The sequence below is a fragment of the Phacochoerus africanus genome, chromosome 1, assembly GCF_016906955.1.
Source record: "Phacochoerus africanus isolate WHEZ1 chromosome 1, ROS_Pafr_v1, whole genome shotgun sequence".
In the NCBI taxonomy this organism is placed as follows: Eukaryota; Metazoa; Chordata; class Mammalia; order Artiodactyla; family Suidae; genus Phacochoerus; species Phacochoerus africanus.
In genome coordinates, this window is record NC_062544.1 from 149507176 (window position 1) to 149533831 (window position 26656).

General features: G+C 38.5%; 1 protein-coding gene across 5 annotated transcripts in view; it reads right to left on the minus strand.

Moving 5' to 3' along the window:
• TMCC1 (transmembrane and coiled-coil domain family 1) overlaps positions 1 to 26656 on the minus strand; it is a 261795-nt gene that overhangs the window by 173185 nt on the left and 61954 nt on the right. For 3 of the 5 annotated variants that reach the window (XR_007135077.1, XR_007135078.1, XM_047781534.1), the window contains exons 1-2: positions 24565 to 24677; positions 19368 to 20063 (exon numbers count right to left, since the gene is read on the minus strand). Coding sequence is in view for 3 of the 5 variants with exons in the window: in XM_047781534.1 (XP_047637490.1) it covers positions 19368 to 19937 (570 nt within the window). In the remaining 2 variants the exon portion in view is untranslated. The other 2 variants (XM_047781543.1, XM_047781553.1) reach the window with 2 other exon arrangements.

Genomic DNA, 26656 nt, shown 5'->3' on the forward strand with positions numbered 1-26656 from the left:
AACAACTAAAAAAGCCCAAATACACCTTCATCTCTCACTTATTCCTTCTTTTCCAGTCTCATATGATGCCCTTGACAGGGAATAAAATATTCCTGACAGCTTCAGCTACCTGACACTAAAAACACAAATAAGAGAGATCCTGATTGGTTTTCATTTTAAAAAATATAATTTTCAACTCTTTTTTAGGAAAACAAACAATACTAGTTCACCCAAGCAGATCTTTGGGTTTTAAATTTTATCTTTAATTATTTTTAATTCTAACATTGTCATTAAATCCTACCTACTCTTCCACTGTCTGTTCCATTCCCATAGTTATCAATTCAGCTCAGTATTTTTAAAAAGCACCTATTACTACAACATGATAGTCACTACTCAACCATCCCATCCCCTTATGAGTTTCTATACTAGTTACTTCTCAGGTAATAACCCCCTTATCATTAAGGGCCTGTCTAGTAGCAGTCATCCCCTCACTTTCACCTACTTAGCCTGGCCTTGGGGCACCATCTTGTGGTCAGCAACAAGAATTATCCTTCAAGTCACTTTTTTCCCCCTTGGGAGACTGCTACACCTAGGCTTTCTGGTTTTGCTAAAAGTCCAATTAATTCAATCTTATAAGTCTCTCTTTCATTCGAACAGAGAAGAATGCTATCCTGCTGTAATTTACTACAGAGGGTAGAGTTCCTTATTTATAAACTTGGGATAATCTAAACTCTTAAGAATTATGTCTTACTGAATTAAGAAAGAGAAAGAATGGGGTTTTGAGAGCTAATTCAAAGATGAACTCCAGAGATCAGCAAGTGCTGAGCTCTATGTGCCTTTTCCAGTGTTGGTCTCAGCTACAAAGTCCTTCTGGGCCTGCACAGCCCTGATTCCACTCTGTGGAGATATGGGCCAATGGGGACAGAAGTCTGAGGCTCCTGCTGCTCCTGAGGTGCCAGTCTCGAGGCAGAGAAAGCAGCTGAGACAGGGCTGCATGGGACCTCCAATACAGGAGAAAGGTGACAGACAGGTTGTGCCTTTCCTTGCACCATGCCCACAGCTATCTAGTTTCACTACCTGGAATTTACAGAGCTGGAAACCATCATAGTACCAAGGGTAGTTCAGCTATTCAGTGCAAATACATCCCAATATTTTGGCCCCTTAGCCACCAAAAAGTAGAAACTACCCCAGGAAGAGTTATCCCACCTGCCCCCTCTATTCCACCTGCCTGACCCCACCCTTTCCTCTTCTCTAATTTTCAGATTTAGCTAGGCATTACAGAAAAAAAAAAAAAAATTCCCTCTCCAAACAGAGAGCAACCCACAAAATTTCCCTAACTGCAGCCTAGTAAAGGTATACTACTTTTTCTAAATTCATCTATAAGAGGAAAATGATAGTGTGAGCTCTGAAGTGATATTAACTTTTAAACAGAGAATCAGGTTCATTAAACTCAAAGTTTCCCTTCACAACTAAATGTTGTCTTAGAAGTTGGCAGGTCCTAACACTACATGACAGTAACTTCTGAGCTGAACTCCCTGATACAACAGCTATTTTTTTCCTATTTTATTCTATCTTGAATATAACTATGTAGGACTTCCCGTTCACGGCTCGTCGGAAAAGAATCTGACTACCATCCATGAGGACACGGGTTCAATTCCTGGCCTCGTTCAGTGGGTTATTGCCATGAGGTGTGGTATAGGTCGCAGACACGGCTCAGATCTGGCGTTGCTATGGCTGTGATGTAGGCCCGCACCTACAGCTCCGACTTGACCCCTAGCCTGGGAACCTCCATATGCCACAGCTGTGGCCCTAAAAAGACAAAAAAAAAAAAAAAAGAATATAACTATGTAAAAATTCAACTGTATTTTCAACACGCAATCCCTGTTTTAAAAATCTATAATGAGGAGTTCCCGCTGTGATGCAATGGGATTGGCGACATCTTAGGAGCACTGGGACGCAGGTTTGATCCCTGGCCTGGCACAGTGGGTTAAGGGTTAAGGATCTGGCACTGCTGTGGAGGGCAGCCAAAAAAAAGGAAAAAAAAAATTAAATTAAATAAATAAATTAAAATCTGTAATAGGAGGTCCCTATATCAAACCACACCATCAAAATTTAGTGTCACCTTTTTTGGGGGGGTTCTTTTTAGGGCCATACCTGAGGCATATGGAGGTTCCCAGGCTAGGGGTCGATTCAGAGCTAGAGCCACTGGTCTACACCATAGCCACAGCAATGCCAGATCTGAGCCATGTTTTCGATCTACACCGCAGCTCACGGCAACACTGGATCCTCAACCCACTGAGCACGGGCAGGGATCGAACCTGCATCCTCATGGATACTAGTCAGATTTGTTTCTGATAAGCCATGACAGGAACTCCTAGTGTCACATTCTTAATGATAAATCAAAAACCTCTACCCTAAACTAAAAACTTTAAAATCAGCTACATATAATCATGCTTCCAATCTTATCTCTCATTACTTCCTTAAATGTCTTACTAGTCCTCATAGTGGTTAGGCCCTAAGGTTCCTTGTGAGATATAAATAAATGTAACTAACACATGGTCCTAGACTTGAAAGGTTCACAATTGGGGTTTTTTTCTTTATCCTTTTTAAAGCTCATCTCAGCTATTCTGAAAATTGAAATCTGCATGTATTGCGCTGTCTTACAACAGAGAAGATCTATACCCTAAAACATCCTCCAAGGAGAACATTCTCTGTAAAGCTTCTGTCAACACTTGACCCTATACTTAGCTTTCCCTTTTCTAAACTTCTACTGTCCTTAATTTCAGTAACAGCTGATTATACAGTGTTCTCTATCAAAGCTTTTAAATGCTAAGGAGTTATAAAATGCTATAGATATTGATCGTCTCAGCCCTCTAGAGTGACTGCATCAACCACCTCAGCTGTAAACACGTCATCATTTTGTCCTGCTCCGAATTTTCAAATGAGAAGTAATATTAAATACTATTTAGTACAATGACTTCATCTTGAAAATGAAGGAAATGAAACCTAGACAATTTGTTTAAGGTAACACTGATATTAAAAGACAGAAATAAGACATCCTCAGAATCTAAAATTACAGGCTCTTGACTTCTGGGGTTGATTATACCACATCACACTGCTTCTTTTTTTTAATTTTATTTTTATTTTTTGGCTGCATCTGCAGCATGCAAAAGTTTCAGGGCCAGTAAATGAACCTGCACCAGAGTAGAGACCAGAGCCACGGCAGTGGCAACACCATATCTTTAACCTGCTGAGCCACCAGGGAACTCCCCATACTACCTCTTCAATTGCCACTTATGTAAATCTTGCTATCCCAACAAGACTATAAGGTCTTTCCAAATAAGGTTATAAGATGATTTATATGCAGTTCTTATCTCTCTCAAAGTGCTAATAGGGTACTTAAAGAATAGTTATTGCTGGGATAAAAAGCACTTGTTATAAAGAAATGTCCCATTTAATAAAAAGATTATTTTAATTTATATATTTGGAAATTTGTATGAACAGTATAAATATTTGTTTGTATTCATATATATACACAAATAAAATGTGAAAGAGAGGACAAATACACTTTGGAAGAAAGAGTGACTTGAAACTGTACCTTAGTTGGAGTTCCCGTCGTGGCGCAGTGGTTAACAAATCCGACTAGGAACCATGAGGTTTCGGGTTCGATCCCTGGCCTTGCTCAGCGGGTTAAGGATCTGGCGTTGCCGTGAGCTGTGGTGTAGGTTGCAGACGAAGCTCGGATCCCATGTTGCTGTGGCTCTGGTGTAGGCCGGTGTCTACAATTCTGATTAGACCCCTAGCCTGGGAACCTCCATATGCTGCAGGAAGTGGCCCTAGAAAAGGCGAAAAGGCAAAAATACAAAAAAAAGAAAAAAGAAAAAAAAGAAACTATACCTTAGAATAGGTAAATTGACATGACTACTCTAAAATCTATATATAAGCACTTGAGTTTGTTAAAAACAAGACAATAGGCCCCCAATGGAGTCGCTAATGCTAATCCTCACATCATCAAAGTGGGAATTAAATAAATTACAGTTTTGCCTATCCCAGAAATGGATTCAAACCAGTCAATCAGAAATGGGCCAATTAGCATCAGTTAGGTAACCCCTGCCAACCTCTATAGGGAAAGTAACCTAGAAATAAACATTAAGTTTTTTGCCTAGTATTACCTTGTTCCTGCTCCCTTCTGTCTATCAAAATCTTTCATCTTGTATAGCTTTTAAGAGTTCCTGTCTATTTGCTAGACCATATGCTGCCTAATTCATGAATCACTGAATAAAGCCAGTAGGACCTTTAAATTTACTCAGTTGATTTTTCTTTTTTTTTTTTTTTAGGGCCACATGCATGGCATATGGAGGTTCCCAGGCTAAGGGTCGAACTGGAACTGTAGCTGCCGGCCTACGCCACAGCCACAGCAACGCAGGATCCGAGCAGAGTCTTCGACCTACACCACAGCTCAAGGCAACGCCAAATCCCCGACCTACTGGTCCAGGCCAGGGGTCAAACCTGCATCTTCATGGATAATAGTTGGATTTGTTTCCAATGCCTGGTAACGGAAACTCCAAGTTTTGTTTCTTAATAAGATGAAAATCACTAACACTTAAACCACACAACGTAAGTTTAAATAATACGTTTAGATCAAATTCTCATTAGTAAGAACTGTTCACCCATCTGGCACATGTGGACAGAAGCCTGTGACTTACGGCCTTGAAGTGCATTATCATTCTCTCTCCTTAACAATGCCAAAAAAATCCAATTTAGGTAACATTTCCTTTACAGTACAGGCCTTTGGGACCTTTCCCCTTGCTTTTCCCTCTGCCTGGTCTGTTCTATCCGCAGATATCCCTTAAGTGGTTTGGTTTGTTCCCTCATATCCTTCAGGTCTTTGCTCATGTATCAGTGAGATTTTCTCTAACCACTCTGCTTAATATTTCTTGCCCTAGAATTCTTTTTCTCCTTCCACAACTGTCATATTGTGCATTTTATTTACATGGTTTTTTACCTCCTCTTAAACTTCACAAGGGTGAGTATTTTTGTCTGTTTTATTGACTCACATACTCTCGCTACTTAAAACTGTAATGGGCAAAGTATGGGCCAAGGCCCAGAATACTGTTCACCACAGTAAAACCCAGGCATGCCCATTCATTTACATATTATGGGTGGGCTGCTTTCATGCAACACACACCTGAATAGTTGCAAGATAGACCACATGGTTGTAAATATTTATAATTACTATTTATAGAAAAAGTCTCCAGATCCTTAACCTAAAACGATGTGAGATCACTCAAAAAATAATTATCAAATCTATGAACAAACATGTGTAAGAGGAAAACATTTCTGATCCCACTGTATTATAAAGAAGATATACAGAAGAAGAGTATTTAATCTTCTATCACCATGAAAGCTTTTCGTACCCTTAACCAGGTTTGCACTTTCATCTGTACAATTTTTCATGGCCCACATCATAGACAAAGAAAAAGTTTGGCAAAAACACTGAAAATCAGATTGTAAAGTGACTTGCCTAAAATCACTTGCTAGTAAATGGCAAATCCAGGACAGAAGTTTTTTTTAAAAAACTGCTTTCCATTATAATCAAGCAAATTTTAATGAAATAATTATTTTTCACTCTTTTGAGAATGAGGTATAAAACCTGTCTTTATAATGTTATAAGTAACTTGAGTGTTTAAAAGTCTGAATCACCATAAAACAATTACAATATGTAAAAACTTTAGGAACTAAACCAAAATGAAACTACTCTGAATTAGCAGGCTTCCTTTCTCCTCTAAGTCTACCATCCATTTCTCCCCTTGATGTTACCACATTATTTTTAAACACTAACACTACCCTAATACTGTGGCACATTTATATAAAGTTGACCCTTGAACAACATGGTGTGAATTGCACAGTTCCACTTATATGTGGATTTTTTTCAATAAATATAGTACCTGTATTTTCATTTTACAGATGCTAAGTGTAGGGGAAAGTTTGTATTTGATTAGAGATCACAATATGTGAAATCAAAAGCATTAAGGTTTGAGTCCTGATTCCACCCAAACTGCTTCAGCTTCTTGTCCTTGGGTGAATCATTTATCAATTCCTTTGTTTTGAGGCAAAGATAGCAATATGTAGATTTTCTGCCACGCTGGAAATGACACCGCTAACCTCTGCTCTGTGAAAGGGTCAACTACATTGGAATTTCAAAACATTTACTTAAATAATGTTTAAAAATTATGTGGCATGGGTCGCAGATGTGGCTCACTCAGATCTGATCTTGCTGTAGCTGTGGTGTAGACCTGCAGCTGCAGCTGTGATTTGACCCCTAGCCTGGTATGGCCCTTTAAAAAAAAAAAAAAAAAAAAACACAAAAGCCTATCTCTAACCTACTGTTGTGAAAACATATATTCAATTGCCTTCTCCTTTACATTTCAATTCTTTCATTGGGTCTCCTGCTGCAATAATTTAGTAGTTTTTCTAAAATGTTTCATGACGTTGCAGAAAATTTACATCAAGGCTCATGACTTTTTTTTTTTTTTTTTTTTTAAGAGGGGTTGAGGGCACCCGTGACATGCAGAAATTCCTGGGCCAGGGATACAATCCACATCACAGCTATTACCAGAAGGCTCATTATTCTTTTCTTCATAGAGAATCCCTTTCTTGATGTAATACATTGCTAATTACACTTGCCTTCTACAGAAATCCTATTGGAATCTTCAAAATCTTTTGAACTGATCATTGTTACTCTCTTGCTTTGATCACTCTGTTTAAGCAACTAAGACCCTGCTTTCTGCATCATCTTTTCTTTCTTTTCTTTTTCTTTTCCTTCCTTCCTTCTTTCTGGCCGCTCTGGCAGCATGTGGAAGTTCCTAGGCCAGGGGTCAAACCTGTGCCACAGCAGTGACTTGGGCTGCTGCAGTGACAACGCCAGATCCTAAACCCACTGCACCACAAGGGAACTCCTGGCACCATCCTTTCTTGATGAAATCCTACAACAGATTTGTAACAGGTCCTCCCAGTATCCACCTTTGACCCCCTGAAGTCTATTCACATAGCAGCCAGACGGATCTTTTTAAAAAAAATAAGTCAGATCACATCACCCTCATGCTCAAAACCCACCAACGGCTCCCCATCTCATTCAGAGAACATTCAAAGTCCTTACAATGCTTATAAGGCCCTACCTGATCTAGCCACTGTAACCTCTCTGACCTCATCTCTTACTACTGTCCCCTGCTCACTCAGCTTTTCCACACTGGTCTCCTTCTATTCCCTGAGCATGTCTGGCAGGCTCCCACCCTGGAGTGACTTAATCTGCCTCAAGCACTTATCCCCTGGAAAGCCAGCCTCATCACTAACCCCTTCTTCTTCTCAAGTCTACGTTTAAATGTTACCTTCTGGAGTTCCCGTCGTGGCACAGTGGTTAACGAATCCGACTAGGAACCATGAGGTTGCGGGTTCGGTCCCTGCCCTTGCTCAGTGGGTTAAAGATCCGGCGTTGCCGTGAGCTGTGGTGTAGGTTGCAGACCGGCTCGGATCCCGCGTTGCTGTGGCTCTGGCGTAGGCGGGTGGCTACGGCTCCGATTCGACCCCTAGCCTGGGAAACCTCCACATGCCACGGGAGCGGCCCAAGAAATAGCAAAAAGACAAAATAAAATAAAATAAAATAAAATAAATAAATAAATAAATGTTACCTTCTCAGTGAGGCTCACCCTTATCAACCTACTTTATACTGCAACTCACCTGCCCTCTATATACACTCCTGGTCTCTCTTATCATGCTCTAAATTTTTTCTTTTTTTCCATAATACTTATCATCTTCCAAGATAACATATCATTCATTTACTGTATCTATCATATGTTATCTCCTTCAATAGAAAGTAAGTTCCATAGGGCAGAAATTTTTGCCTGCTTCATTTTTGGTGTACTCTAACTACTAAGAACATTGCCAAGTACATAGTAGGCATTTTAGTAAGTACTGATGAATGACTGAATGAAAGCTTACTCCATTTCAAAAACTTACTCATACACATTTTCACACTCACTAATTAGACATCCTTTCTTGCTCCCTATCTCTATTAATACTAATGCATCAAACAAATGATCCCAGGGCCAAAGTATTAGGCATGGGAATTCAAATATGAAAAAGACACAGCCCTGCCCTCCAGAAACTCTATTCTCCATTACCATCTCTTTTTGACCCAAACTACTATCACTTTTCACCAGGACACAATAGCCTTCTGGCTCATCCACCTGCATTCCATCTGAAACTAGTCTAATCCATACTCCATGCTATAAGCACGGTGATTTTTTTTAATCACAAAATTAATACCAACCCCCTTGCTTAAAGTACTTTGATGTCACTAACTTCTCTTAGATGGAGAAAAACTCCTTAACACTGGCTGTAAACCTCGGTATGAACTGCTTCCTATCTACACTTCCAGCCTTAACCAGTGTGTGCTTGCCTGTGCACACACACACACCTGCCATTCTCAGTACTCAGTAAACTTCCTTCCACCTTAGCACCTTTGCACCTGCAGTTCTCACTTAGAAGTTTACCAGACCTTCTAAATCAGAAATTTTAGGAATGGGGCATGGAACTCTTATTTTCAACTAATACCCTAAGTGCTTTTCACTGTATTCACTCAAGTATGGAAACAACTGAGACAGAAAACACACTACAAAGCAAAAAGGTTTATGAGAGATGATGAAGAATTTAAATTTGTAAATGATGAGTTTGAACTGTCTGTGCAGACAACTAACAGGTAGTTAGATTCTGAAGATCATAGGATTGGTCAGCCTGGAGACCAAAGTTTTGTGGAAGCTGAAGCATGACAGCATTTAAGCTCACAACAGAGTAAAAAGAGTGTTATGTTTAAACTTGAAAGGATACAAGACTTTAAGATGTAAGCAAAGGTGTTCCCTGGTGGCTCATTGGGTTAAGGATCCAACACTGTCACTGCTATGGCTCGGATTCGATCCCTGGCCCAGAAACATCCACATGCTGCAGGCACAGCCAAAAAAAAAAACACACGCATGCACGCACCACGCACACAGACAAAGACACACACACACACACAAAGATGTAGGGAGAGATGAGGACTTGTTCTTAAAACACTATTTTTGCATGAGATATTTGTGTGTAAAATGTTCTGCTAGGTGCTGGGAGCAAAAGAGCTAGGTGTTAAAGCTAAGACATGGCACCCGTCTTACAAGTCCTATGGACACAAAGCCTTCTCTCAACACATCATCCAAAATGTCACAGGTCTTATTGGTTCAAGTCGATAAAATACCCTGAAAGGAGTTCCCAGCATGGCGCAGTGGTTAACGAATCCGACTAGGAACCATGAGGTTGTGGGTTCGGTCCCTGCCCTTGCTCAGTGGGTTAATGATCCAGCGTTGCCGTGAGCTGTGGTGTAGGTTGCAGATGCGGCTCGGATCCCATGTTGCTGTGGCTCTGGTGTAGGCCGTGGCTACAGCTCCAATTCGACCCCTAGCCTGGGAACCTCCATATGCCGCAGGAGTGGCCCAAGAAATAGCAAAAAGACAAAAAAAAAAAAACCCTAAAAGAGTGTAAGTTTACTAAGAAAACACTAATTAGTTTTATTCCAAAAGTCTTTTTTTTTTTTTAGGGCCGCACCCACAGCATATGAAGGTTCCCAGGCTAGGGGTCCAATCAGAGCTGTAGCTGCTGGCCTACACCATAGCCACAGCAACGCAGGTTCTGAGCCGCGTTTGCAACCTACATACACCACAGCTCACAGCAACACCAGATCCTTGACCCAATCAGCGAGGCCAGGGATTGAACCTGGGTCTTCATGGATACTAGTCAGATTTGTTTTTGCTGAGCCACGATGGGAACTCCTATTCCTAAAGTCTTTAATGTAGAGGATAACCTCGTTCCCTATTATCCATATCAATATCCTACAGCCCCTCCTTCAAAGCTTTCTGAGATTCCTCTGGACAGAATTAACTGCTTCTTCTCTAAACACACACATCTTTGTGTTTCTTGTGGCATTTATCGCATACTTTGTTGAATTACACTGTGGAGGCAGCATAATGTTTCAGAAGGAGAACTAGTCTACAAAAATAAAAATTCATCCCTTATTTACAAGTTGTGTGACTCTGAAATCATTTGTTTATTCGTCTATGAAATAATGATAGTAAATACCTTTATTATCATCTCACAGAATTATTAAGATCAAGTGAGACAATTAACTTTAAAGTACTCTATTAAAATTCACAAGTTAGGAGCTCCCGTCATGGCTCAGCAGTTAACGAATCTGACTAGCATCCATGAGGATGCAGGTTCTATCCCTGGCCTTGCTCAGTGGGTCAAGGACCCGGCATTGCCGTGAGCTGTGGTGTAGGTTGCAGACACAGCTCAGATCCTGTGTTGCTGTGGCTGTGGCGTAGGCTAGCAGCTACAGCTCTTATTCAACCCCTAGCCTGGGAACTTCCATATGTCGCCAAGTGCAGCCCTAAAAGCAAAAAAGAAAAAAAAAATTTCACAAGTTACTTTCTCCTCTATGTGCCCATCTTATCTTTTCCACTAGTTTTAAAAATTTTAAGAGTAAGGTTGATGTTATGCACCTCTGTGTCCACCAACAGCATTTTTCAGACTGTCCTGCATATAAGAGGCATTCATAAGTTTGATCAAATATATAGAATATATATGAACTGAAAAGAGAAGACAAGTTTATAGCCTACTCATTCAAAATAGGATCTAAGTCATCTGACATGCATGCTTCTCTGACCACACTAGTTGACTCTTTCATTAATAAACTTCACTTCCCTTTCTCATATCACTCCTCTTTCTGAAATAATCTCTTCTCCTACCCCCACATACTCATATATCTAAATCCTATTTCTCCTAAAAGACCCAAATCAAAGCATCTACCATCTCCTCTAAGCTTTTTATTCAGTTATCTTTCTCTTCTCAACCTGTCTGTACTATTTATCATATAAACACTGTTTCCTACTGTTTGCCATATCTCCACCTAGCCTATTAGTTCACTGAGTCTCAAATCAGAACATTTCCAGAGATACCTTGAGGAACTTTAATTGTGAAGAGTAGGTACAACAGAAACAGTCTTATGTGATAGCCATTTAAAATCGGATGGAGGATCTGAAATAAGGCCACCGTATGAATGAAATGCTAAACTTGAATTTTCAAAAATTAAATGCTAACAATTGATTGTTTCTGTCATATTACAAATGAAGCTGTTAATATTTTAAGGTTCAGAGAGAAAAAATATAGTTCCTGTATATTCTTTGCATCTCCCAAGAACTTACCAATGCCCAATACACAAAAATGGAGAGTTTTTGTTTGTTTGTTTTGCTTTTAGGGCTGCACCCATGGCATATGGAGGTTCCCAGGCTAGGGGTCTAATCGGAGCTGTAGCTGCCAGCCTACTTCACAGCCACAGCAACGCTGGATCTGAGCCGCATGTGCGACCTATACCACAGCTCATGGCAACACGGGATCCTTAATCCACTGAGTGAGGCCAGGGATCAAACCCGCAACCTCATGGTTCCTAGTCAGATTCATTTCCACTGTACCACAATGGGAACTCCAAAAATGGAGAAAGAATTTGATATAAATAGATAAGAGTTTTTGAATCAGGTAATGTCTAGCACGCAGCAGTTACTAAAACATATCTAATCAAAATATAATTGGCCTAGACTTATTATTTCAGTTCTAAAACAGTCTAGTTGCAAAATATGCTATGAAACCAGGGACATACTTAACTCTCTATGCCTCTGCTAACTAACTGCTCTATGCTTCTGCTATTTCATCAACAAAAAAAGAGAAAATACAAAAGAGGGTTGTTTTACAAGTGAGAAAATTACATAATGTGTTTAAACACACTGCCTGCCACATAATAAGCATAAAATGAATGGCAGCTATCATTATCATCACCACCACTAGGTACTCCTAAATATCTCTTGACTAATATTTCATGTATTATTTACATAAAGGAAATTAATTGAAAATACAAATAAATTTATTTCTTCCTCTCCAACTGAATATATATAATACAAATTATGGCATTACAACAAAATATGCTGTAATATTATGCGATCAGTAAAAATCTATAAAGAATATGTATCAGTATCTAAAAACATTCACGATAGAACTTTAATCAAAAATAATATAGGAATTCTTGTCGTGGCTCAGCGGGTTAAGAACGTGACACTAGTCTGTGGAGATGTGGGATGGATCCCTGGCCTCGCTCAGTGGATACAGGATCTAGTGTTGCCACAAGCCGTGGCATAGGTTGCAGATGCGACTTGGATCTGGTGCTGCTGTGTAGCTATGGCACAGGCTGGCAGCTGCAGCTACAATTTGACCTCTAGCATGGGAACTTCCACATGTTGCAGGTGCAGCTTGAAAAAAAAGGGAAAAAAAACAAGAACAAAAAACTGTGCATTTAATAAGATTCTGGTTTTATTTTAAAATGTTAATCTTACTAAAACTAAATAAAAATAAATTTTAACTTTCTTCATGTAGGTACTATATTGAGAAAACACACTAAAATACAGACAATAGCTTTTTTCTTCTTTTACTTTTCTGTATTTTCAAAGTTTTCTACATTGAGCATATTTTTTTCAAATTCTAAAAAACTAACTTTCAAATGACAAAGCATTTATAGGTAAGATTGCTTTTGAATATATCAGTCTGACTTTGTGAATTTAAAGATGATCCTTTCCAGGGGAGTTCCTGTCGTGGCGCAGCAGAAACAAATCCGACTAGGAACCATGAGGTTGCAGGTTCAATCCCAGGCCTTGCTCAGTGGGTTAAGGATCTGGCATTGCGGTGAGCTGTGGTGTAGGTCGCAGACGTAGCTTGGATCCTACGGCTGTGGTGTTCCTGTGGCTGTGGTGTAGGCCAGCAGCTGTAGCTCTGATTCGACCCCTAGCCTGGGAACCTCCATGTCGCGGGTATCGCCCCAAAAAGACAAAAGAAAAAAATAAGTAAATAAAAAATAAAGATGATCCTTTCCAGCTCTGCCATGAGCTGTGGCATACACCACAGATACAGCTCAGATCTGGCATTTACTGTGGCTGTAGCATAGGCCTCAGCTGCAGCTCCTATTCACCCCCTAGCCTGGGAACTTCCATATGCCACAGGTGTGGCTATAAAAACAAAAAAATAAAGATGATCCTTTAAATTATATAAATTGACCAAGTATATACGGCATATATTTAAGTATATATACATTGACTTAAAGAGAACGAAAACATTTCAAGTACTTCAGCAGACTAGATGTGTCAATAAAATTTTTCTGTGGGAAAAAGACTGACATTGGAGTTCCCACTGTAGTGCAATGGATCAGCAGTATCTCTGCACCTCTGGATACAGGTTCGATCCCTGGCCTGGCACAGAGGATTAAGGATCCGGTGTTGCCGCATCTGTGGCATAGCTGGCAACTACAGCTCAGATCTAATCCCTCAGCAGAACTCCATATGCCTTGGGGTTGGGGACTGACGTTAGTAAACTTGAAAAGAGAACACCAAACCTTTATATTCAACTGTTCCAACCAGGTTCCATTTGCAACAATGGTCAAAGCCATGCTTTGTACATATTAGGCACAAATAAATACTGGCCAAGTTTGAATTAAAAAAAAAAAAAAGAAATCGAGCTGAAAGGCCAAGAATCTACTTTAAAAACTAGACCGAGGAGTTCCCGTCGTGGCGCAGTGGTTAACGAATACGACTAGGAACCATGAGGTTGCGGGTTCGGTCCCTGCCCTTGCTCAGTGGGTTAACGATACAGCGTTGCCGTGAGCTGTGGTGTAAGTTGCAGACGCGGCTCGGATCCCGAGTTGCTGTGGCTCTGGCGTAGGCTGGTGGCTACAGCTCCGATTCGACCCCTAGCCTGGGAACCTCCATATGCCGTGGGAGCGGCCCAAGAAATAGCAACTACAACAACAAAAAAGACAAAAGACAAAAAAAAAAAAAACTAGACTGACTGTGTAGCAGATGGCTAGCAAAAGCAAGTGCTTTCAAGCACAATCGATACACTTGAAAATCAACTCAACATTTGTCTTAGGGCTGTGTGTGCACACAGGCATCAGCATGTGCACAACTGTACGAATGACATTAACTCGATGGGACAGAAATATCAATGTATTTAAATGTTTATAACCAGTACGAAAACACTTTCATACTCAGACTTTTGAGTTAAAAGAGAAAAGATATAAAAATAGAGGAGCCAATATTTAGAATTCAAAACAGTCTTATACCCTAAGATACAGCAGAGTAGAAGCTTTCCAGACCAGTCTCCACTTAACTGATTCATCGTATTATTTTTAAACTCTCCATTTTCTCCAAAAGACATGTGGGACTGCATGCCCACAGGATAATCAATGTTCACGGTACTACTTCCATATATCTTGCTCCCACATCAGTTTGTTATACTCATTATAATTAAATAGTTTAATTAAATACTATACAAATCAATCAGGTATGAGTAGAAAAAGAGCTGCTATTTCTATGAAAACTAAGTTAAGCACTTTAAGACTCAATAAAGATAAGCTGCTTTTTAAAAAATGAATTTAAGCTGGGCAAGACGTTTCAAGAGATTATTAAAATCTAAGATTCTGTCCCCAACTGCTTCACAAAGGTCTTGTACTTATTGCTATAGTCCAAGCAATAAGTACAAGAAAGGAACAGAAGTCCAATCAGTAAATTTATATTTATACTTATTTGGCTGTGCCTGCAGGATGAAGAACTTCCCAGACCAAAGACTGAACATGTGCTACAGCTATAAGCAGATCCTTAACCCACTAAGCAACAAGGGAACTCCTATATTTACACCTTTAAAATGGTATGCAAAAATTGACAGAACACTGTAAACCAGCTATAAAGGAAAAAATAAAAATCAAAATAAATAAATAAAATGCTTTGCCCTTTGAACATCAGTCTTAGCGTATTTTTTTTTTTTTAATGTCTCCTCAGGCAAGGGCAATGGAAACAAAAATAAATGATACTACAACAAATTCAAAAGCTTTTGCACAGGGAAGGAAACCAACGACAAAAATGAAAAGACCATGTACTGAATGGGATTAGATATTTGCGAATGATACATTCAATAGGGGTTAATATCCAAAATATATAAAGAACACACACAACTCAATATAAAAAAAAGAACCCCAATCTGATTTTAAAAATGGACAGATAACTGAAGAGACATTTTTCCTAGAAGACATACAGGTGGCCAACAGATACATGAAAAGATGTTCAACATCACTAATTATCAGGAAAATGCAAATCAAAACCACAATGAGGTATCACCTCACACTTCTCAGAAGGGCTATTATCAAAAAGACAAGAAATAAAAAGTGTTGGCAGGGGTGTGGAGAAAAGGGAACCTTCATGCACTGCTGATGGGAATGAAAATTGGTGAAAACAATATGAAAAACACTGGAAGTTGCTCAAAAAATCAGAAATAGAACTACCAGAGTTCTTGTCATGGCTCAGCAGTAATGAACCCAACTAGTATCCAAGAGGATGTGGGTTCAATACCTGGCCTCACTCAGTGGTTTAAGGATCCAGCACTGCTGGGAGCTATAGTGTAGGTTGCAGATGCAGCTCAGACCCCACATTGCTGTGGCTGTGGCGTAGGCCAGCAGCTACAGCTCTATTTGACGCCTAGCTTGGGAACTTCCATATGCCATGGGTATGGCTCTAAAGAAACAAAATAAAATAAATAAAAATATAACTACCATAAAATCTAGCAATTCCACTTCTGGGTAAATCAAATAAAATGAAAATACTAATTTGAAAAGATATATGCACCCCTATGTTCACTGCAGCATTATTTACAGCAGGCAAGATACGGAAGTAATCTAAGTGCCCACTGATAAATAGAGAAGATATATACACAATAGAATACTACTCGGCCATAGAAAAGAGTGAAGCCTTGCCATTTGCGACAAGAGGGATGGACCTAGAGGGTACTATGCTAAGAGAAATAAGTCAGAGAGAGACAAATACTATGTGATGTCACTTATATGTGGAACCTAAAAAATAAAACACAGATGCACACAGATACAGAGAACAAACTAGTGGTTGCCAAAAGACAGGTGGTGGGGAAGTGGGCAAAATGGGTGAAGTGGATGTAATGTACAGCACAGGAAACATAATCAATAATATTGTAATAACCTTATATGATGACAGATGGTTTACTTGACTTATTGGATGATCAATTCATAAAATATAGGAATGCCAAATCACTATGTTGTACACCTGAAACAAATATTGTATGTCAACTATACTTCAATTAAAAAGGCAAGTAAAATGTAAGACCTTGGTTTTAATTTTAATTTAAAATAAAATATTCAAAGTATGTATCATTTTTGATAATTTCTGGCTAATAACTTTTACTGTCAATCTATCATATACAGAAGTTGATAGCAGTTTCACTCATAATACCCAGAAAATGGAAATGATTCAAACATCCATCAACTAATTAATGTATAAACAAATAGATAAACAATGGAATACTACTGAGCAATAAAAACAATGCAACAATATAGCTGAATTTCCAAAGCATTATGCTAAGTGAAGGAAACCAAACACAAAAGACAATACACTGTACAATCCCATTTAATTAAATTCTAGAAAAGGCAAAACAATAATATAGGAAGTAAATCAGTGCTTGCCAGGGGCCAAGGTTTGGTTAGAGAAAAGAGGACTGCTTGAAAAAAAAAAAAAAAAAGAATACGCATGCCCTTAGAGGTGACTTAGGAAAAGAGCCAATTACCTTTGGGAAGAGGATGATAGTAGAAATGATTTTAAAGAGACAAACCAGTACTCAAAGCAATGACTAAAATCCAAAGATTCTATAGGTCACATGAGAATACATGTGACCTATAAAACCCAAAGACTAAATTACATACACAAGGTAATTTTCAGACATTGTAACAGACAGCTTTCCAGCATCTTGATCAGGCTCTGGGTATTGCTTTATTGATTTTTTTTAAAATATTAGAATACTTATGACTATATTCATGTATACACGTGTCTTAAGTACGTAGAAAAATATACATCTGAGTAATTGAAATAAAATATATTACATCGCTGTACACAAGAGTAGATACAATTTATAGTAATGGAGAACAAGTTTGTGGTTGCCAAGGGGGAGAGGAAGGGAGTGGGACAGACTGGGAGTCTGGGGTTAGCAGATGCAAATTATTGAATTTGGAGTGCATAAGCAATGAGATCCTGCTGTATAGTCCAGGGAAATATACCTAGCCACTTGTGATGGAATATGATGGAGGATAATGTGATAAAAAGTGCATGGTTGGGTCACTCTGTTGTGCAGCGGAAATTGAGAGAACATTGTTAAATCAACCATAATAAAATTTTTTAAATAATTAAAAAAAAAAGACTACTGCTTGCAGCAAAGGAGCATGAGAAATCATTCTGGGGTGATGGGAATGCTCTATATTATGACTGTTATTATATGACTATTCATTTTTCAAAACTAATCAAACTGCACACTTAAAATCACTTTATTGACATATATGAAGTACATGCCAATAAAGTTGACAAAGAATATTAACAAAATATATGAAAAAAAAATGTTCTCCCTTGGCTCCGTCTCTATAAAGTTTTCCAAAACAATATGAATGCACACAACATGCTTTACTTATACTTTTTCTTTGTTTTTCCTTTATGGCCACACACAAGGCATGTGGAAGGTCCCAGGCCAGAGACTCAATCCAAGACACAGCTGTGGCAACCCAGAGTCTTTAACCCACTGCACCAGGCCAGGGATCAAACCCATGCCTCTGCAGCCACCCAAGCTCCTGCAGTTGGTTTCTTAACATACTGTGCCATGGCAGAAACTCCTATACTTTTCATAACATACAAGTCTGCAGTCCTAGAATCACCAGTAATAAATCTCTTAATGTTCTCCGGTACAAATTAAGAAAAATTACCTAGCTACCTTGTTAGTTTTTATTGCCAACTAGATTGCATCATCAATTACAAAATGTCCTTTTTACTTGAAAGATATTATACCATAAATATAAGCTACTTTTCCCCATTTATACTTTTGGGTTTTTTTGGCCTCACTGTGCAGCAGCCTGATGTGGCATCTCAGCTCCCAGACCAGGGACTGAACTCATGTTGCAGCAGTGAAAGCACCAAGTCCTAACCACTAGACCACCAGGGAACTCCCTCATTTATATTTTTAATTTTAATAAGAGAGAATCATTATTCTGATGATTTTGTTATTCTGGTGGGTCTGTTTTGCTGACATCTTTAATTTCTTAGAGTGATTTACTGTCCACTATCTGTTTGTTTTTAGAGTCACACTTAGGGAGGAGAAATTTAAAGGTATTTAAAATATCCAGTAAAATGAACTTAACAGTGCCAGAATCAGACACAGAATGAAAGCGACTATCATAAAAGTCTCAAGGAATACATACAAACCAAGCCAGAAGATACCAAGATGGTAACTAAGGAGCAGGCTTGGCCCACAAATGTATTCTGTTTGGTTTGCATAATATATTAAAAATAAAGTGATTATTCATCTAATTTAGTCTCTCTTGAAAACTGAGAAGCCATGGCAAGACTTGGGCTTACCATCCTAAATTACAACAATCAGCTAAAGCTAAGAAGACATGCCCCCCACTACAAAGGGTACATACTCTTTCTTTAGTCTGTCCAAGCCCTTAGACACTTGAATTCACTCACTGTCACTACCTGCCTGGTTACATGCATTTGAGTTTTCAAACACTAGTTTGAAATAGTTTGAAGTTAGAGAAGTGAACTAACCATAACTGAGAAGTGAAGTTAGAGCGACACGAAAGGAGTTTCTCATACATTTTTTATGCCTAGGTCTCCTCTCTAGGCAGACCAAAAAACACTTGTTCATTAAGAGTACATCTTAAGGATGCCTATGTTCCACAGTGGAAGGCAAAATGTATACTAAATGCTGACAATGTGTACAGAAATTATAAGTAATTTAGTATATTCCCATGCTAAGCACAGAGAAACTAGAACTTCATTCATTATCTTCACTAATGTAAAAAAGTCAGTTCATGTGCAAAACTAAAGCAACAACAACAAAGCATCTTTGTTTCTCTACCAGAAAACTGAGCCTTTTCATTCATGAAGAGCACATGGAGTATATGCAAAGTTTTAGCAAAAGAGTAAAATAAAACATAACAATATATTAGGAAGTAAACAGGAATATAATTATAACATTCATTATCAGCTATAATGATTACTATTCATCCCATTTATTTAATGAAAAGGGAAACTATCTTTTGCCACAACTTTGAAGTACTTGATGAGATACCTCTTTATAGTCAAAAAGCAAAGTTTGCAGCGTCCTAAATACAAAGAATAAGTCAAGTGAAAATCTAACAGACTTACCCGCTCTGCAGGTGCCTCATCTCCTGGCAGACACGCAGCAGCAGCAGCAGCACAAGCTATCTCCATCACAGTGGAGCTGGTAGGAGCATCAGTAGTGGATGAAGACCTGGGTCGGCCGGACTGCATAACAGTTGCCATCTCCTGACCAGATTTCCTGTTGATTTGGGGACTTCCCTTTGGGGCCTCTGGCTTGCCCCGCCTACTATGCAAGCTTGTCCCTCTCTTCATCTTGGGTGGCACTCGGATCTGCTGCAGGACACGATTCAAAGCTGTGGGGTGGGTGGGGACACCATCAATCTCAGCACACGCGTTCTGGCCTTCCAGATCTATTTCAGGTTCTGGATCTGCCTGAATTTGCTGTACATCGTGTGGAGACACTGATGACCTCCTGCGCTGGTGCTGGAAGAGATGCTTCAAGCCTTGGCCAATCACATTAATGTTCTCCAAAGCATTGTGGGTCATTTTAGACAACTTTTGTTCTGATTCTGTCTGCTTTCTGGCCTCTGCATCTTGGGATTTGCCTCCAGGATCAGGGTCCTCAAATAACTGTTCACTGCCCGAAGGCTCCATCAGTAGATTTAATATGATTATTTGCAAACTCAAAAAAATTTAAACACACCAAGACTGTCAAATTAGGTAGGCATTGCTTCAACAGTAACTACACATGCAGCTCTGAGACGGAGGCTTCATGCCTATCTAATGTTAAAAAAAAAAAAAAAAAAAAAGGAACCTATTATAAATCCATGCAGAAACTCCAGTATTAAAACAAAGAAAAACATGCCGTTAGCCAAACAAAGAAGCACTATCATTTAGCAATCTTTAATCAGAAGATTAAAAGATAGTTTTCTAGATAGTGAGTATGATTATTTTCTAGAATAGGAGAAAAAGCTCAGAAACAAGTACATAGGAAATGAAAATAGCAATGTTAAAAAAAAAAATCCCTACAAGTCTCAATATAAAGAATTGAATACTAGAGAAATCTTCTTGGAATCGAAACCATGATAGTTTAAAAAACAGCCATTACTTAGGAAATCAGAAGAGAACAGAACATTCAGTATGTACAGTCTAGATGAAGCAATTCATTCCTTTCATTCATAACCACAGTTAATTATCTGTATGCTGAAACTCTGTAAATTCAAAAAATAATAATGAGAAGTGGATATCTCAACCTAACTGTACATGGATTTTAATAGAAAAGAGGAATGTCCAGTTACCTTTCATATTCATCAAGGTCGCTGGCAATTAGAAGTGATAGGTTTGCTCTTTTGAGAAGAAAATGGAAATTAAACTCTTATAAGTTGAATTCTCTGCTAAAGAATAAATCACATTTTGGCACCATATGAGTGAATCATCTAGACAACCTATCTTATGAGAGACTAAAACTTTGCTCAGTACCAGCTAACAAAAGACTTCAGGGGAGCTCCCTCTGTGGCACAGTGGATTAAGAATCTGATTGCAGCTGCTCAGGTTGCTGTGGAGGTACGGGTTCAATCTCCAGCCAGCACTATAGGTTAAAGTATCCAGCACAGCATAGGTTACAGCTGCAGCTCAGATTTCATTCCTGGCTCAGAACTTCCATATGCCCATAAAAATTTTTTAAAAGGAAAGGAAGAAGAAGGAAGGACAGAAGGACAAGAGAAAGAAAGGAAAAGAAAAGGAGGAGAGGGAAGGGAGGGAGGAAGGAAGGAACAAAGCAAAAGAAGAGAGAGAAAAACTTCCCTATGGCACAGCAGGTTATGAAAGACCCAGCATTGCCAAAGCTGTGGTACAGGCTGCAACTGTGGCATGGGTTCAGTTCCTTGCCCAGGAACTTCCACATGCCACAGGAACTTCCACATGCCAAAAAAGAGAGAGAGAGAGACTGACTCAAGAGAGTTCCCTTGTGGGGCAGCAGGTTAAGAATACTGGGTTGCCATAGCCATGGTGCAGGCTGCAACTGCAGTGCAGGTTCAATCCCTGGCCTGGAAAAGAAAAAGCCAAAGAGACTCAAAGAAATCCCTTTCTCTCAATAGTGTCATCTGTGACAGAGGCTTCTCCTATACATTCAGTCAGTCCTGTGTATCCATCAACAGGTTCCAAAGCTACAGATTCAACCAACCTCAAATCAAAAATATTGAGGGGTTAGGGTAAGGCAAGAAATAGGAAATTCCAGAATGTTCCAAAAAGCAAAACCTGAATTTGCCATGTGGCCAGAAACCATTTACATGGCATTTACATGCATTAGGTATTATAAATAATCGAGAGATGATTTAAAGTATTTGGGAGAATGTACATACTTCCATTATATATAAAGAACTTGAGCATCTGAGGATTTTGTTATCTGCAGGGGTCCTGGAACCATTCTTTTGAGGATAGCAAGGGACAACTGTATCACAAATTCAAAAGCAAAGAAGTGATAAAATAAATGGGTATGACTGAAAAGCAGAGAAAAGGAAAGGTCAAATAGCAACCACACACCAATATTAAATGCAGGAAATTAAAAGGAAGCTGAAACTAAGAGATGTCATGGTTACAGAAATCACATGCAAAAAAAAAGAGAGAGTAAGAGGAGATGATAGGGATGAGATTGTTCATAACAGAAAGCATTGTTTTTTAATATTGAGTTCCTGCAAATATATAAAACAAAATTGTAAAAATGTACAGAACTTGCTAGAGGACAAAGAAAGTATGGTGTAGAAAGTTCTTTATCTCCAAATTTTACTTCAACTTGTGGTTCAAAGAGCTTTAGAACTCCCTACACTACACCAAGAACTGTGAATGGTCTAAGTCACTACCAGTGAAGTACTAGGGTGGTCATCTTCTGGGGATATGAGGACTCCTGGCCACCAAGTTGTAATCCAAAAGGCATAAAACAGCTGGATGTAAGAATTTACTGTTAACTCAAGGCTACTAGAGTCCAAAGGGACAGATATGCAAACCTACTAGGCCTTTCTTCCTGGTAACTACTCTCAGAAGACCTTCTTATATGTATACAGACACTGTCTTTGTAGCTCTGCTAACCACATTCTTTCATGCCTACTTTCACATTGCCTGATCTCTTCATGACTCAGGAGCATAAACTGTGTTGACAGGGTTGAAGACATTTCTCTCTCACCAGTACATTCCTACTCTCTAAATACCACAATTTCTTTGCTCTCAAACTACGCAAATGAGTAGCAGCCATGAGAATGGGAAATTTCACTGCCTTCCACTCAAATTCTTTGTGTCCACACCAAAATCTTGCCACAGCCACATCTACTGGGGCCTCTTGATCTTTTCCTGATTGTGCACTGCTTTTATTTTTCCTTTTCCCTTTAAGGGCCTTAATCCTTACTTACTAAATTAACAATTGTCTTAGCTGGTACTCGAGTCTTCTGGGGCACCTTTGTGAGCAAAAGTGTTGCCAAAAGTATTTGTATTTAATTCTCCTCACCTTTGCTCATGAATCTGTAGGGCAGACTAGCAGTTTCTGAATTATTTCCACTTTGCAAAGCATTGAGCTTCTCAAGAAAAAGGACTATGTAACCAAGATAATCCAGTAACAGTGTACATGAATTAATCTCTTCTTGCACTGAGCTATTCAAACCCTGAGAAGATAGAAGGATATGAAGCAGCAGGCTGATAATGAGGAAGTAATGTACTTTTTTCCTTATTTATACTGCATTAGCTAAATAATACGACTGGTTTTTTTCTTGTTTTGAAAGTAGATTACATAAAATAAGTTTCTCCTGTGACAGTAAAAGATACCATGAAGAGAATAATAGTGTCAAGGTTAGCTGGAAAACCAAATGACCTACTTGTCATATACACAAAGGTATTAGGAATTTACTACTCAGCTAATATGTTTCATTGGTCAGTGTTATAAACTAACCAGGTGGCCATTTGCTTCTTGTTTTTTAAAAATGGAGAATATGGGACATTTTACTTTATTATTTATTTATTTTGTCTTTTTAGGGCCACACCCATGGCATATGGAAGTTCCCAGGCTAGGGGTCAAATCTGAGCTACAGCTGCTGGCCTACACCACAGGCACAGCAATGCAGGATCCGAGCCACGTCTGTGACCTACACCACAGCTCATGGCAATGCTGGATCCCTAACCCACTGAGCAAGGCCAGGGATCAAATCCACGTCCTCATGGATACTAGTCAGGTTCGTTACCACTGAACCAAAACAGGAACTCTGAATATGGTACATTTTAAATGTCAGAAACTTCATTTGAGATTTCACTAGTATTTTTATATCATTTATTTTCAAATAATTCAAAATGCTGCTCAATTACAAGCAAATGCCTTCATTCCTAGGAAAACCTAGAAATAAAGTATCAATTTAAAAAGCTTATATAGGCTATCCACACAACTGGAAAGATTACCTAATGGAACAGTAATGAACTCTGGGATTTCCAAAGGCAAAACATATCTTGATACAAACAGAAGTTTGCCTAACATGGAATACTAAAGAACTGACCTTTAAACAAAGTTGGTAGATAAGAATGTAGAAAAACAACTCGCTGCTTTCACTCTAAGATGTAATGCAGTAGTTGTACCTATTATCTGTATTACTGCTGTGATATCATCACAAGAAGTATTTCTTGTCCAAAAAAAAGAAAGAAAGAAATATTTCTTGTCAAATACTGTGAAGCTTGGTAAAATTTTCCATAATCCCAGAGAAAATCTTTAAGGCCACATTTTAATTTATGCCAAATATTATATGGAAGTCAAATACTGTGCCAAAAATGCCAAAAGTATTTTTGCTGTAATAATTAACTCTATAAAACTGCTGATAGTAAGAAAGCAAGCACTAAAGAAATTCAACAATGTGAAAGTTTTTTTAGGACTTTCCTAATTTCTTCTGTAAGAAAACAGTATAATTCAAATGAATAATAACTGTTTCTCAGTATATAAAATTTCCCAAATAACCATATTGAGATCTCTGATTTAACAAGTTCAACTGTAAAGCTTAAGTAAGCATTCTTAAGAAGGAAATGTTGAATTCTCTTTCATTGACTCCATTTCTCCAAAACGTAGAACTCTTTTAAGTAAGCAGAGGCAATGGGTAAAGAGAAAAGGAACAAAAGGACAGGGGAGAAACAGGGCACAGGGAGGGATGAAAAGTGAGAAAGAGGAGGGAAAGACAGCCACTAGGCATTTCTCAGAATTTTTAACAATTTTTCTACAACAGTTTTGCACACAAAAAATTCCAAATTATATGTTCAGTACCTTTCTTTGTTTTCCCTTAAGTTTTTCTTTCCACTTTTTTTGATAGATATGATGACTAAAGCTTTTGGTTTGGCTATGAACCAAGTTACTTCACAGATGATGAAGAGTTGGATACTTGCCTTTATCATTCTTCCTCAAGCACTTCTAAGGTGCATTGGAATCCTTTTAGGAAAAGCTGAAAAGCAAACATTAAGAATAACAAAGTGAAAAACTTAGAAGAGGGAAACATCTATATATGCACACGCAAAAAACAAGTATACACATAACAAAATGTTAAGTTCACGTCTAACTGGCAGGAGTAGGGTAATTTTTTCTAGTGTTTGTCAGTATTTTCTAATTTTGCACAGATATAATAAAAAACATAATCGAGAAAAAAATACTTTGGAAAAAAGGTAATCTGTCAATACTTAAGGAAGAAGCATACAGGGAAAGTCAGCAAGAAGTGAAGCGTGTCCTTCCCCCTGCTCTTTAGTTTCCTCAACAGTCCCCACTCTATAAGACACTTCTGTGTATTTACTGAATAAAATGAACAATAAAACTGAAAAAAAAGCATATTTCATGAGCAGTAATGAATATTTTTACACTATGTTACTGAATTAGGAACGGATATTCCATTAATTCTAACCTTAAAGTAACATGAAATGCCAAACAAGTACATACATGAAAAACAGCACAGTTTTATAAGCAATTTTTCTTTGTGGCTTTTTTTTAGGGTTGCACCTCTCGCATTTGGAAGTTTCAGGCTACGCGTCAAAGTGGAGCTGCAGCTTCAGGCCTACGCCACAGTCACAGCCACACCAGGTCCAAGCCGAGTCTGTGACCTACACCACAGCTCATGGCAACACCAGATCCTTAATCCACTGAACTAGGCCAGGGATCGAAACCATGTCCTTATGGATCTTATTTGAGTTCATAATCCGCTGAGCCACAGTGGGAACTCTCTTATAAGCAAGTATTTTTTCACATTGCTTCCAACTCTGCATCTGTAATTTTGCATTCAAAATCAACTAAGTCTTAAAAACTATACCTACAATGTATAATTGAGGCTCAAGATTCACCAAAACTGGAAAATTTCCTGGAAAACTAGCTTCTGACGGCCATTAACAGAGAAGCAATTTATTAGGCAATTATGGGAGGGGGGGGCATCTGGCATGTGCTCAGCATTATACAGACCTAATAAAGTATCTTATCTTACCATCAAGGACCTCACAATCTAAGATGGAAAGTAAGATTTACATGCTTGAAACTTAAGGAAAACAGCACAAAACAACATAATTACTAAAATGTGTGAGGGAGGAAAAAGATCAGTTAGATTTGTTCAGAAAAGCTTCACGAAGGAGAAACTTCAACTGAGGGATAAGAAGATGGATGAATAAGCAGGAAAATAGGGGCCAAGATTTCCCAACTAGAAAGGGAATCTCTGTCTATGGTGGAAACTCATTTCTGAGTCATCAGGAGAATTGACTGGCTGGTAGGCAGATGTGACGGGGTACTTTCTATCTTTATCTACATTTTGCATTTTTACTTTGTGAGTATTATTATGTTGGGGAAAAAATAAACTTACATACTTGAATAAAGAAAGTAAGCACATGTTTTAATTTCTAGGGTAAACCTTTAAAAATAGTAGAAAAGTATATGACTACTATGCTAATAGAAAGGAAAAATAGAATTAAAATATCCAAATAATTGCAAAAAGAAGGGAAAGTAAGATAACAGGTAGGACATAAAAAAAGCAAAATATAAGATTCAAGTTTAAACCCAAATATTCTAGTAATTACATTAAATGTAAGTGGACCAAAAGAAAAAAATTATTATACTAAATAAAAAACAAAAATTCAGGAATTCTCACTGGGGAACAACGGGCTTGGCAGCATCTTTGGAGTGCAGGGACGCAGGTTCAATCCCCAGCCTGGCACAGTGGGTAAAGGATTTGGTGCTGCCACAGCTGCAGCACAGGTTGCAACTGTGGCTCAGATTTGATCTCTGGTCTGGGAACTCCATATTCCACAGAGCAGCCAAAAAAGAAAAAAAAAAAAATCAACTATTATGGTGTTTATAAGAATCACACCTAAAATACAGAGAACAATTAAAA